Source organism: Callorhinchus milii, unplaced genomic scaffold (assembly GCF_018977255.1).
Source record: "Callorhinchus milii isolate IMCB2004 unplaced genomic scaffold, IMCB_Cmil_1.0 Scaffold1, whole genome shotgun sequence".
NCBI lineage: Eukaryota > Metazoa > Chordata > Chondrichthyes > Chimaeriformes > Callorhinchidae > Callorhinchus > Callorhinchus milii.
In genome coordinates, this window is record NW_024704742.1 from 128,666,107 (window position 1) to 128,678,470 (window position 12,364).

Sequence of the window (12,364 nt, forward strand, 5' to 3'; positions counted from 1 at the left end):
TTCTAATCAGCAATGTCCCATAGACAAATAGTCAATACATTTTAAAGTTGAGGACACATTTGGGGGGTGGGGGTGGTATATACGCTGGTCATCCAGAATGATGAGGAAGGTTGATAGAGTCAGCACCTGAGACAAGAAAGTGCAGGTGAGAGCTGAACAAGATGGCTTCAGTTTTTGCAGTCACTCATTCACTTTGAAATTACGGTGTGCTACTTAACATCCTTAACAGAATCTTTATGAATATAATAACAATCCTTGCATTTGATATAGTGCCTTATGTCTTTGAGACATATCAAAGCACTTCACAGAATATGCTGTAAAGTGAATTGACTGTATATGTTGTGGGTGAAACGTGGCAGCGAATTGCACACAGCAGTGTCCCACAGACAGTCATGGATTGAAGAACAAATTATTATTTATTTTGAAGGAATTATTATCCCGGAAAAGCCAATCGACTAACAACCGGGTTTCTACTTACTGCGGGTAAACAAAGGAATGTGGAGTAAAGCAAACTTGTCCAACATTTCGCCCTGCTGGGAATCAAACCCAGGTCTCTCGTTTGAGAGGCTCTAACCACTGAGCTACAGGACTCCACATAATGGAGGATAATGGAGGATGCAGCCAGGACCACTGCGATTGGCCAGTAATTTTCGTTTTCTCTACTTCCAAAGGTATTGACTCCTTCTTCTTTTCATTAGCGTACTATTCAGTCATTACATTTACCCAAGTCACACTTTTGCACATGCAAGGATGCCAACAGGCTATTTGCCAAGCCCCATAGCCAAAGTTCTATTCTGATGAGCATATCCAATTTCCACAAATGCCCATCCAGCAGAGTTTCTGGATACAACAATGACAACGACGACAACAACAACAACTTGCAGAGTTTGCTCCGGGTTAGTAATGCGGGCGGCAGAGCTCTGGAGCAAGTGCACAAAGGAGGTGATGGACAGTGGAAAACAGTGTCTTTAGATTGATGTTTACCTCCAGGATGACTTTGGAATAAGTCAGTTTTGGCCTGTGAAAGGGAGAGGCGGTAGGTGCGCAGGTGCTGAGCCACAGATGGCAGCGAATCGTGAGCCCGGATTTCTGCCATCTGTGCTCGAGCATCCAGGTTTGTGTTTTGAATGAGCGGAGATGACTGTTGTACCAGGGGGAGCGGGTGGGTTTGGAAACAAACCTGGATTTCAGGGAATTTGAAAGTTGTGGAGAGTCAGTTATTCAGCAGCTGAATAGCTGCATCAGGATTGCTGCAGGTGGAGGACTAGAGGGAGAGGAGATCCGAGGAGGAGAGGGCATTTGTGATGGACTCAGGGGAAAACTTTTTCTAGGGGTGGAAACAAATTGGTGGAGGGATTGGAAAGGGAAAGGAGATATGGGAACAGAAGGAGATGAAGAAGTGGTCTGAGATGGCTTTGTCCGTGATAGACAGGTCGGAAATGTCAAGGCTGTGTGTGATGACGAGTTCTAGGGAGTGGCCATGGTTGTGGGTCGGTGAGTCAATGTGGAAGGTGAAGTTTAGGGAGGAGAGGAGAGCAGTGAAGTCTGAGGAGGTGGTGCAAAGGGGAGTTTAGGTGGTGGTTGGATTCACCCATTATGAGCAGGTGTTCAGTGCAGAGGGACAGGGATAAGAGGAGGGAGGAGATATCGGTGAGCTTTGGATGGGGGTGGTAAACTAGGAGGATTTTGAGGGCAAGAGGAGGGATGGTAGAGGGCGAAGTGCTCAAAGGAGTAGAAACAGCCAGAGAATTAGAGGGATAGACCAAGGGAAGCTTGGGAGATGAAGGCCACCCCACCGCCACGTTGGTTGGAGTGGGGGTGGTGTGAAAAGTGTAGCTGGGAGGGGAGGCATCATCGAGGGGGACGGGGGTGACCGGGGCAGAGCCAGGTTTTTGTAAGAATATCAATGTGCTCATCCAGGCTGAGGTCATGGATAATAAGGGCTTTGTTGGAGAGGGAGCAGACATTTTGGTGGGAAATGCAGATAGATTTGATGGTGCAGAGGGAATGGAGGAGAGAGTGGTATAGAATGGATTTGAAGTCGTGGGGGAGAAGTGACTGTGGAGGTTGAGGAGCAGGGAGAGTTGGAGAGGGTATGGCTGAGGGAGGGGGAAGGGGTGTTTGCCTTTCGGAGGTGGTTGCTGCAGAGAGAGTGAGCAATGGGACATTTGGGGTGGCTGCTCTGGGATAACCAACGCTGGGAGCCACGATGGGCATGGTGGAGGATGCCCAGGCTGGAGTAGAGGGAGGTAATGGTGGGGTCCAGGAGGGAGGGTGAAGGCGAGAAAGCAGTGGGAGAGAAGAATAGAGTGGGAATAGCGGATACGAGCAGGAACATTTTCAGGGGGTGTGGTTCAGGTTGGGGAGGCAGCCAAAACATGCACGCAGAGCCCGGGAGCGAGCGATCAGCAGGGCAGCATCAGACCGCGGGCTATGGGAGACAGCGCAGGCGGGGTGAGGGGGAAGAGGGTATGGCAGTCATGTCATGGCTTAAGTGCCAGAGACTGGGAGGGAAGGGGGGACCAGCTAGCAGAAAAATAGTAAAATTTACGCTATACTTACCCTACCAGGCGGATTTGAAAAGAATGGGGAAGAGAGGAAAAACTTACGCTCTCTCGTCCAGGCCGCTGAAGTCGATTGCAACACCCCAGATGTCACTCAACCAAGATTAGCTGTATCTAGTTTCACTGTACTGCTGCAGGTAGGACTGTACTAAATTATTTTTTTTAACTTGCAGTATTAATCAGCGCTTACGGCTACCACCCTCCTCGGAGTCAGACTTCACCACTGTTAAGCACTCTGACACTACCCTGTGTGGAGGGCGCTATATAAGTGCAAGTTGTTGTTATAATCATGTCTCACTGACAAGCCACGTACTTTTACACCATTAATTTTGCCATGGACTGGTTTAGCTACACGGCTCATTACAGCCAAGTGTCAGCTCAACTGTAGATCATTCTTACCAGCTCCCACAAGGAGGATACCTAAGTAACCTCGTAATTAAAAATAGTATCAAATAGTGAGAGAAACACTGAAACACTAAAATCTATTATCAGAATGGATTTATTCAGTTCAGCATCGTGCTACAATGAAACCAGTTTTAATGATGAGAAGAACTGAGAAAGGTAATGAATGAAGATAGCTTTCTAGGTACAGCATCTCTTTGTAAAGCTCTGAAAAGGAATGCTGTTCCCAGGTTCTCTTGAACATAAGTTCCCCTGTACTTGCCCTGCTGATCTGACAACTTTTTAAGTGGAGTCTGAACAAATAGGGAAAGAAAGAACCCTTGTTATATTGACAAGGAGGGGGAGGATTTTCAAAAATGTGCCCAAATTGGCCGAGTTATGACTGAGAAATTCATACATGTACGATAACTATTAAAAATACATTTAGTATCTACAGTAGCACACAGCTAAAGAAAGATTTGGTACCGACCTGAGCAAACTTGTGTATTTGTTCTACCACTGCAGCAAACAGGGCTCCTACACTTTCATCTATCAGACTCTGCATGTAGTGAACAGCCTCTTCATCAGACAGATCCAGACGGAATTTATCTTGCACCTAAAACAGGACAATAAATGCACAAACAGGGAACAGTAAAAAAAATTAAGTAAAACTACAATATTGAAATAGTTAAATTAGCTTTCAAAAGTTAAATCTACCATATTAATAGCTGCATGCAGGTAACAAATGCAGCTTTTCCATTCCATTTTTTTCCATTCAAAATAGTAACCCCTTTCACAAATTACATTACAAATAAAAAAAAAGCAAAGATTCTGGTCAGTTGAGGTCCGAGTATCAGTATTGCAGTTTACTACATGTATACAGGTTGACCAAAATGTTGTGATACCCTTACAATGTCTTATAAGTCTTGAAGAAACAATGATATATTTTTAGACAATAGGATAGCTGAAAAATAAGACTTTTTGGTCACCTTTGTAAAACAAATTCTGCCCAAAACTGCAGAAATTGTCTACCCTCTTATATTTATTTTAAATTACTTCTTTTACACATAAAAAATCTAAAGGATGAAACTTTCAATAGCTGCTCAAATTGTAATACCTAATTAAATGGAAACATTCTTCATTAATATTCCCAAAACATGAAGACAGGCAAAGTTCAGGCATCAGTAAAAGAGCCTTTCACTGCTTGGCTGATCAGCATGTAATTTGGATAAATTACATATGAACACACAGATCAAGCTGTGAAACCTTTGGTAAACCTTCAGTAATATTTTGCTCAAGTTTGCCTAGATGTTAAATTTTTAATTCCTGGTGTAAAGTTTAATTATCATGTTAGTATTTATTACTTGCTATTTTGTTAATCACCCCCAGCTAACACATAAATGTTATCTTATAAGTGCCAGCACTACACTAATGAATGCGATAACCATCCAGTGATCTACCTGCTGGGTCACCTAAAATGGTTTTGATCCTCACTAGCCATAGGAATGGAACCCATTTACTCTACAAAATGCTTTAAAAAATACTTAAACCATGTCATGTCAACAGGAAGGTAATGGTATTCATATAGGAAGCCTATAAAATGCATCCAGCTTTTATTGAAAGAAAAATGTACTGATTACCACAGTCATTGGTAATGGATGACCAAAAACCCAATCAATTAATAGAGTTCAGGAACTAACTCTGCTTACTAATACAGGATCTAATACTATCTAACATAATGCAACTAAGTGTGGAGATGACTCAATTCCCTCATGCTTTCCTAACTGTAAAGGTCAAATATTCTGCACTGGACAAACCAGAAATCCCTAGTCACTTTCAACTTCACGGGAACTTTTTAGAAACAGTCAAGGAACCCTTTTGGATTCGATTTACAATTTGAAAACATTTCACACTTAATATTTTCACAGAATATTAATCCAATAAAAATCCACTGCAACAATGCCCAATGATTGAAAAGCAGCAATTTGATTTCAATGGAACAGCCATGGATCATTTAAAATTACACTGCAGAACCTTAGTTTGGCTATAAAATACAGTCACTATACTTTACAGTATTTCTGTGAAGCACTTTGAGAAATCCTCCTGACGCGAAAAGCACTATGTCAAATGCAAGGGATATGATTATATTTTTTGATTGGGGAACAAGACTGGATTATTTGATAACCTGAAATGATCTTAAAATCAGTCTCAATGTGGAAGCAGATTGTCCCCATTACCCAAGAAGAACTGAAAAAATTCTGCTTCCAAATTGAGATCTTTTCCAAATTTACCCTAAATTCCAGGGCAATGCTCTGAAAACCTGAATTCTGAGTTCTAGATTCCGCTCCAGAGAGCGCTGTCTGAAGATACAGCAGTCTGGGCCTTCAGAACACCTCTCTTTGAGCTTCGAGGAAAGAGGTAATTGTTTGATTAGGACTTCAGTGGCATTGAACACATTGTCTCTGCTTTGATCAGATAAGGCAGGCGCTGAAGTTTTCTTTGCTTCACTGGTTATGAACGCTGTAGCAAATCTTGCATGAAATCAAACTGCTGTCAAGAGTAAGGCGCCTGAGATCCCCTTTGTGGCTGTCACAAATGTCAAAAGGATTTCTGCTCCACTTCAAACCTAACTCGTTTTTTAAAAAAATACCTGAAATCTGGCTTAACTGGTCACTTTTTCATAGATTCATAGAATGTTACGGCACAGAAGGAGACCAATCGGCCCATCGAGTCTGTGCCGGCTCTTTGACAGAGCAAGTCACTTTCACTAACCCCAATCACCAGCTTTCTCCCCATAACCCTGGAAACCCGTCTTCCCCAGATACCTATCCAGCTCTCTCTTAAAAGCTGTTATCGACTTAAGTCATCATGCTGCCAATATCCCAGTTGCATTTATTTATGTGTGTATACACACACAAACAAAATATATATAACAATAATACACATATAATATACAAATATATAAGATATCTATGCACCTTACTCATCACTCCAGATAACTTGCCACCGAGCCCTTTTCTCTTGGAGTGATGAGTTATCAAAAGTTTACTGCACTTTATAAAACAGCCACATAAATTAAGTTGTTCTATTATAATTCCCTCCCATGATGCTGCAATCACATTGAACTAAAGGTGCCTACGCTTCGCTGAATGCAAGATAAATAGTACTATATACAGTACACTCTGCAGGGGAAAATTGTATGGCTTACAAGGATAGTCGCAGTTAATTTCCCCTAACCAGTGTTCATGCTACATACAATATAGAATAAATGCATTTTGAAGGATAAAAGCAAAACTCCTAAAACTCAAATCTAATCAAATATTTTGGAACAATTGTTTTGCCAAAATGTTTACAGTAATTTTAAAATGGGGGCTCATATTCTGGTTTTGTGTGTAAAATTGACTGGATTGATGTTACATCTAAAATAAATGAAGTGGTTTATCTCACAATTACCTTTTTCACAGTCTTGTCAGGTTCCAGAGCTATATCTGGGATGTTGGCATCCACCATTAGTGAGAAAAGATTGAGAATCAGATTTGAATACCTGCAAAAGAAATACTTGTTTATGATATCAGGCAAAAGTTATTGCATGCAATTTTATGGTTTGACTAATTCCTTTTTTTCCAACTGAAGCGTAAAGAACCTTTAAGCTATCCTTGTGCATTACAAAGGGGCTGGGAACAAGGATAACCAGAAGCAGAGGTATCAAATGACTACTTTAAGGCTTTTAAAATCAAATATACTTATAATACATAGGCCAACATCCAACACATACGGACAGAGCTCCCAGAATTTGAAATTAGTGAGGCTAACTGCGATATTCTATATAGAGTCAAGGGTTCAAGTCACCTAGAATGGAACAACTATATCCTAGAATACTTCTAAAGACAAGGGAATTTGATTTCTCCCACAAAATATACAGTCAATTCACTTTACAGTATATTCCGTGAAGTGCTTTGAGACGTCTCGAAGACGTGACAAGGCGCTATACCAAATGCAAGGATTATTATTAGTAGTAATTATTATTTCTGACACACTGACCATCATTTTGGGGAAGTTAATGAACACTGGGAAGATTTTGACAAATTTAATGCCAGCAAATGTGGTTTCCATATTCAAGGAGGATGACAGACCTACCTGGCAAATACAAACCCATTAACTTAAACTCAATAATTGGAAAATAAATGGAATCAATCATTAGAGGCTAAATTAAGTGTCAGTCTAGTTCAGTGTGTTAGCCCTGCCTATAATTTAGAAGGTTGGACTGGCTTTTAAATCAATTGCAATAATCCTTGCATTTGATATAGTGCCTGATATTATCAAAAAGTTGTAAAATGCTTTGCAGGTTGTAGTTACTGTATTTTGGAGGCAAATGTGGAAACCAATCAATGCACATGAATGTCCCATAAATAACTGATACATAAAGTCTAATCGTAAAGTCTAAATATCAAATTTGAGATGTCTGAACAAATCTTTGAAATTTCAGTGTCAATTCTGAGCACTTTTAAGATCATCTGACAACTACCAATCACTATGTCACTGTCACAATACTCTGGTATCAAAGTGCTAGTAATTAATTCAGATTTCCACAAACAACGTCACTTCCTGACTGTGCAAAAGGAGGAAAGGATAATGCACAACCTTACCAACTAGCACAAGTAGATTAGGTTGAGGAGTGTGAGCCTGTTTTGCACGCATAAGATATGCACAGAAAAGGACATCATCTGCAACTGAAAGTCAACTCTTTTGTTTTAAAAGCATAGGAAGATGGCTCATTCTCTGTGCAGTGACTTTACCAATATTGGGATCAGTGCTGTCACAATGTGACTAACTGAGATGACCGGTGATTACGTGGGTTGGGACTTTCTGGATCTCAACTACCAAGTTATACAAACAGTATTTGAATGTGGTCGTATCAACTAAAAGAGATTCAGGATACCAGAGGCAAACAAAGCAATGATTTTTGTTTCAAAAATGTTAAAAGTTAAAGCGTTAACCACTGTATTTGATACTCTGAAAGGTAAACGATAGCACAGGTTTGCAAACAGCAAGTTGGCATTTTTTTTAAAAACAGAATTTATTTTCTAATCTAAAATTTCAGTCAGAATGACAAAAGCACATTTGCAGATATAATGTAATAGAGTTCAGGACAGGAGTTACCTTCTCAGGTGCAGAAACGCTGTGTAACACTGCTTGCGGAACTCCTGGTACTGTTCACTCTGCATTCCACCCATTCCTTCTACCATCTCTTTACTCAACTTCATAGGAGGTGGCAGAGGCTTAGGGTCTCGACCCAAAATATATCCAAAGTCTATGTGAAACAACTTCCCTACACCAATAAAATTAGAAAATAACATTATAACATCCAAGAACAAATGGTAACTGAAGAGCAAATACAGCAAACTCTGAATAATTCAACCTGATTTGCTACCAGGAGGACCAATGCCTAACTAGTCACTCCAGGTAACTAGTCGCTGATCTCGGAGTGATCCGTTATCTGACGTTTACTGTAAGGAAAAAAATCCTTCAGTGATTAAAATTTTTTACAAAACAGCATTTAGTCTTGTCGATAAATTCTCATTGGGAATAAAGTCAAGGGAAGAAAGAGTTTTACGAGCAAAAGTATGAAATCTTTATGTTGCAAGACTCGAGGCTAAAATGACTGGAGCTGAACTGGCAGTTAAAAAACACCAACTTTATGTTTAATGCCTACAGTGCAAAATGCACTTTAGATTTTGTAATGCTACAACATATGCAATGTCCGAGATAATAATAAATAATAATAATAATCCTTGCATTTGATATAGCGCTTTTCACATCGGGAGGACGTCCCAAAGCGCTTCACAGAACACACTGTAAAGTGAATTAACTGTATATTTGTGGGTGAACGCGGCAGCCAATTGCGCACAGCAATGTCCCACAAACAGTCGTGGATTGAAAATGACCAATTTATTATTGTTTTTTTTTTGAGGATTATTAGGCGTGTGGAGTAAGGAAACTTGCCCAAGGTTTCGCCCTGCCTGGAATTGAACTCAGGTCTCTCACTTACAAAGCGAGTGCTCTAACCAGAGAGATTCCAGTGAAGTTTCCAACCCTAGCATCCACATGATCATCACATGCAAAGGCAAGCCTCATTTACCATCCTCAGTCAGGAGGGCTGACCAGTCCATTAAAAGCAAACAATTCTGGTACTGTTTCCAAACCTTGTGGAAAGATCCCTTTCCGGCACACATTACCTTTCTCTGCAGTTTAATAAAAAATTAATGCTACGTTAATGACTAAGTACCTCTCACAAACTAGGAGAATTACTACAACGCAGAAAAATGCTGTTGCAACACAGAAATATGGCCTCTGCATGCTCTACAGATTAGATATGTACTTGATAACCCAACCAGCTTTTGTTTCTTGCAGAGTCAAGTACTTTCTCCATTATACAGTCTCTGCTGTTCCTATCCCTGAATGATGGGTTGCTGCATGAGTGCTCAGAATGAGCTGCTCCAGATAGAAGTGCTGCCTGCACATTTCCCTTGGGTGCCAATTTAGCAGCAGCTGAACAAAAATGTTAGTAGAAAATTCAAATTCGGCTGGTCAGCAGGCAACTTGCTTTACTCAAAACATCTGTTTCGGGTATATAAAGGGCAACATAAGCAAAATACAAAGACAGGTTTTTATATAAAATGCTTAAAAAGCTTCTGTTCAGTACATTTTCCTACATAAACTAGAGTGCTGCCACTGCAATATATTCGTGTGAAGTTGCAAAAACAATAGTAACCCTATGAAATCTTGGAGCCCTCATAGAAAATTCACCATTTTGTTTACAGCACTGCCAACCTCGAGATTGAAAAAAAAGTTTGCAATGGGAATTGCTAACAGCAACGAGCACCTTGCAGTATGCTTCAGATGACCAGCAGTAAGGAAACCCTTGCAAATTACGTCTGGTACTTGGGGGCAGAGATATCATGAATTGGCCGCAACATACTCCCTGCTACTGATATATATATTATTACTATTTATCCTACACCCACCCTTGCTGACCCTGTACCCATCCTGATCCCAATCACCAGCTCGGGTGCAAATCCTTGACTGTCCAGAGCCTTGGGACATCCTCCTGACGGGGAAAGAGCTAGAAAAATGTAATTGGTTGTTCTTGCTTCCAGCGGGATTTATAGGGAGTGAATTAGTTGCTAAAAATAAATCCAATTGCAATGATCCTTTTTTGACTGTCAATTTGACTAACCTTTGAATTATCCAGCATAATGGGATTCAACACTTGTACGGTTCTGTCTAGAACAGTTACTTTACCACTAGAGCCTTCTCAGAAGTTCTTCTAAGTGACTTACTAGAACTACTGGCTAATATGACACACAAAACTCAAATGAATTTAGTTCCCGCGAACCATCAACAAAAATAGAGCACAGACTTAGAATTTAGCATAGAAAACAAATTTTGTCCATCATATCTTGATGCCTCGTTTTCTTGCTCCATTCCTTTCTATAAATTAATAGGTTAGCTAATTTTAACAAAGATACATTCCACTAAAGTCAACAAGTTCAATATTGTTCTCACCATTTCAATACAAATTTTGAAACTTAAATATCCTTAAGGTCAAAGCTTTAACCATTATGCATCATCTTTTGCACACAAAATAGAGTTCATTCACTTTACAGTACATTTTGTGAAGCGTTTTGAGATACCTCAATGACGTGATAAGGCTCAATATCAAATTTAAGGATTATTATGTACCTTAATGAAGGGAGTGGTGGAAAGGTTTGACAATTTAAAGATATCTACCAAGTCAATGTTTTATATCTAAGACATCATCAAGCAAAAATATTCCTGCTTTTCTTCTGCTCCCCTCCAACAACACAGAGAGGCTATTCAGAGAACATCTTTAAATTCGTAACAAAGAAACACACACCTAAATGTGCATTTCAAAGGCTTATAAATTACACATAGAAATGTGTGGAACAGCATTTTCTAGTTTAACCATTTTTTTCCCCCTTCCAAAATGGATCTACAGTGCCATCTACTGAGCTTTTACTTAAACTGACTCAAGCCATTCCCAATACTGTATATTAGGGGAATCATGTGAACTGCATTGACTCAGAATGGGGAGGGAGAGATCACTGCACATTTTAGAAATGCAAGACATTTTTAATGCAGCTATAAAAAGTACTAATGAAAATTGTACATTTACCTGTTTTTGTCAGTAAGAGATTATCCAAATGTCTGTCTCCAACTCCAAGTATGTAAGTGATCACACAATATCCAGCTGTCAAAAAAAAATAGCCAAATGTTCTTAAAATGTAAGCCTGTAACATTATACAATTTAAGGTCTTAAAGTCATTTTTTTTCAAAAGGTGTGGAATCTTGATGTGAGTTCGACTACCAACTATCTTTTAAGTGCAATATCCATGCTCTGACATGCCCAGGATTCCCCTACCTCCATAACATTGATCAACCACCACCTCTCCCCTTGGGCTGCCGAGACCCTAACCCACACATTCAGTTCTGACGAAGGGTCGTGGACCTGAAACGTTGACTCACTTTCCTTTCTCCATAGATGCTGCCTAACCTGCTGAATATTCCCAGCGACTTCTGTTTTTGTTTCCGATTTCCAGCACATTCATCATATCCAGGCTAGATTACACCAACTCTACTCACTGGACTACCCGCCTCTTCTATTCAGAAGGTGCAGACTATCCAGAACTGCAGCTTGTGTCTTTTTCTGTATTTTGTTCCATGAACCTACAAGCTCCATCCTCACCTGGCTCCACATCCCCCAGTAGACAGAGTTCAAAATTCTCACCCAAATCTTTATATCCGTCCATGGTTTTGCCCCATCCTACCTCTGCAAGCTACTCAAACTCTATCAACCCAACCCTTCCCTCCGCTCAACAGGCACCAGCTTCACATCCCCCTACCCTACACACCCCAGCATTGACAGTCAGGCTTTCAGCTCTCTCAACCTCCATTCGTAGAGTCTCTATGACTTGCCCCTTCAAGGTCCACATTAAGACCTTCCTCTTTGACCATACTTTCAGTCATTTCCCCACCCCACCTCAGGTACAAACCCTGAACTGTCCAGAGCATTGGGTTGTCATAAGCCCTCTGAGATGCTACCCTGAATGAAGGGTGTATACAATAATAATAATCCTTGCATTTGATATAGCGGTTTTCACATCTTCTAGACGTCCCAAAGCGCTTCACAGAATATACTGTAAAGTGAATTGACTGTATATTTCTGGGCGAAACGCGGCAGCCAATTAAATTCAGGTTATTGGTGTTGGGATGTCATCCCGACATGAAAGATGCTATATCCCACTTGGTGACTCATCTGCAGACATGGGATCAACTTCCACATGTATGCAGAGGAAACCTAACTCTATCTCTCTGCTTGCACCATCGACTCCAGGACC

The 12,364-nt window shown here is 40.5% G+C and overlaps 1 protein-coding gene across 5 annotated transcripts in view; it reads right to left on the reverse strand.

Annotated features, from left to right (window-relative positions):
- Positions 1-12,364, reverse strand: part of pik3c3 (phosphatidylinositol 3-kinase, catalytic subunit type 3) — a 55,484-nt gene that overhangs the window by 2,508 nt on the left and 40,612 nt on the right. For all 5 annotated transcript variants that reach the window (XM_042335548.1, XM_042335544.1, XM_042335538.1 and 2 more), the window contains 4 exons: positions 11,143-11,217; positions 8,106-8,274; positions 6,399-6,489; positions 3,436-3,561 (listed from right to left, as the gene is read on the reverse strand). In XM_042335548.1, the coding sequence (XP_042191482.1) occupies positions 3,436-3,561; positions 6,399-6,489; positions 8,106-8,274; positions 11,143-11,217 (461 nt within the window). The remainder of the gene's footprint in view (positions 1-3,435; positions 3,562-6,398; positions 6,490-8,105; positions 8,275-11,142; positions 11,218-12,364) is intronic.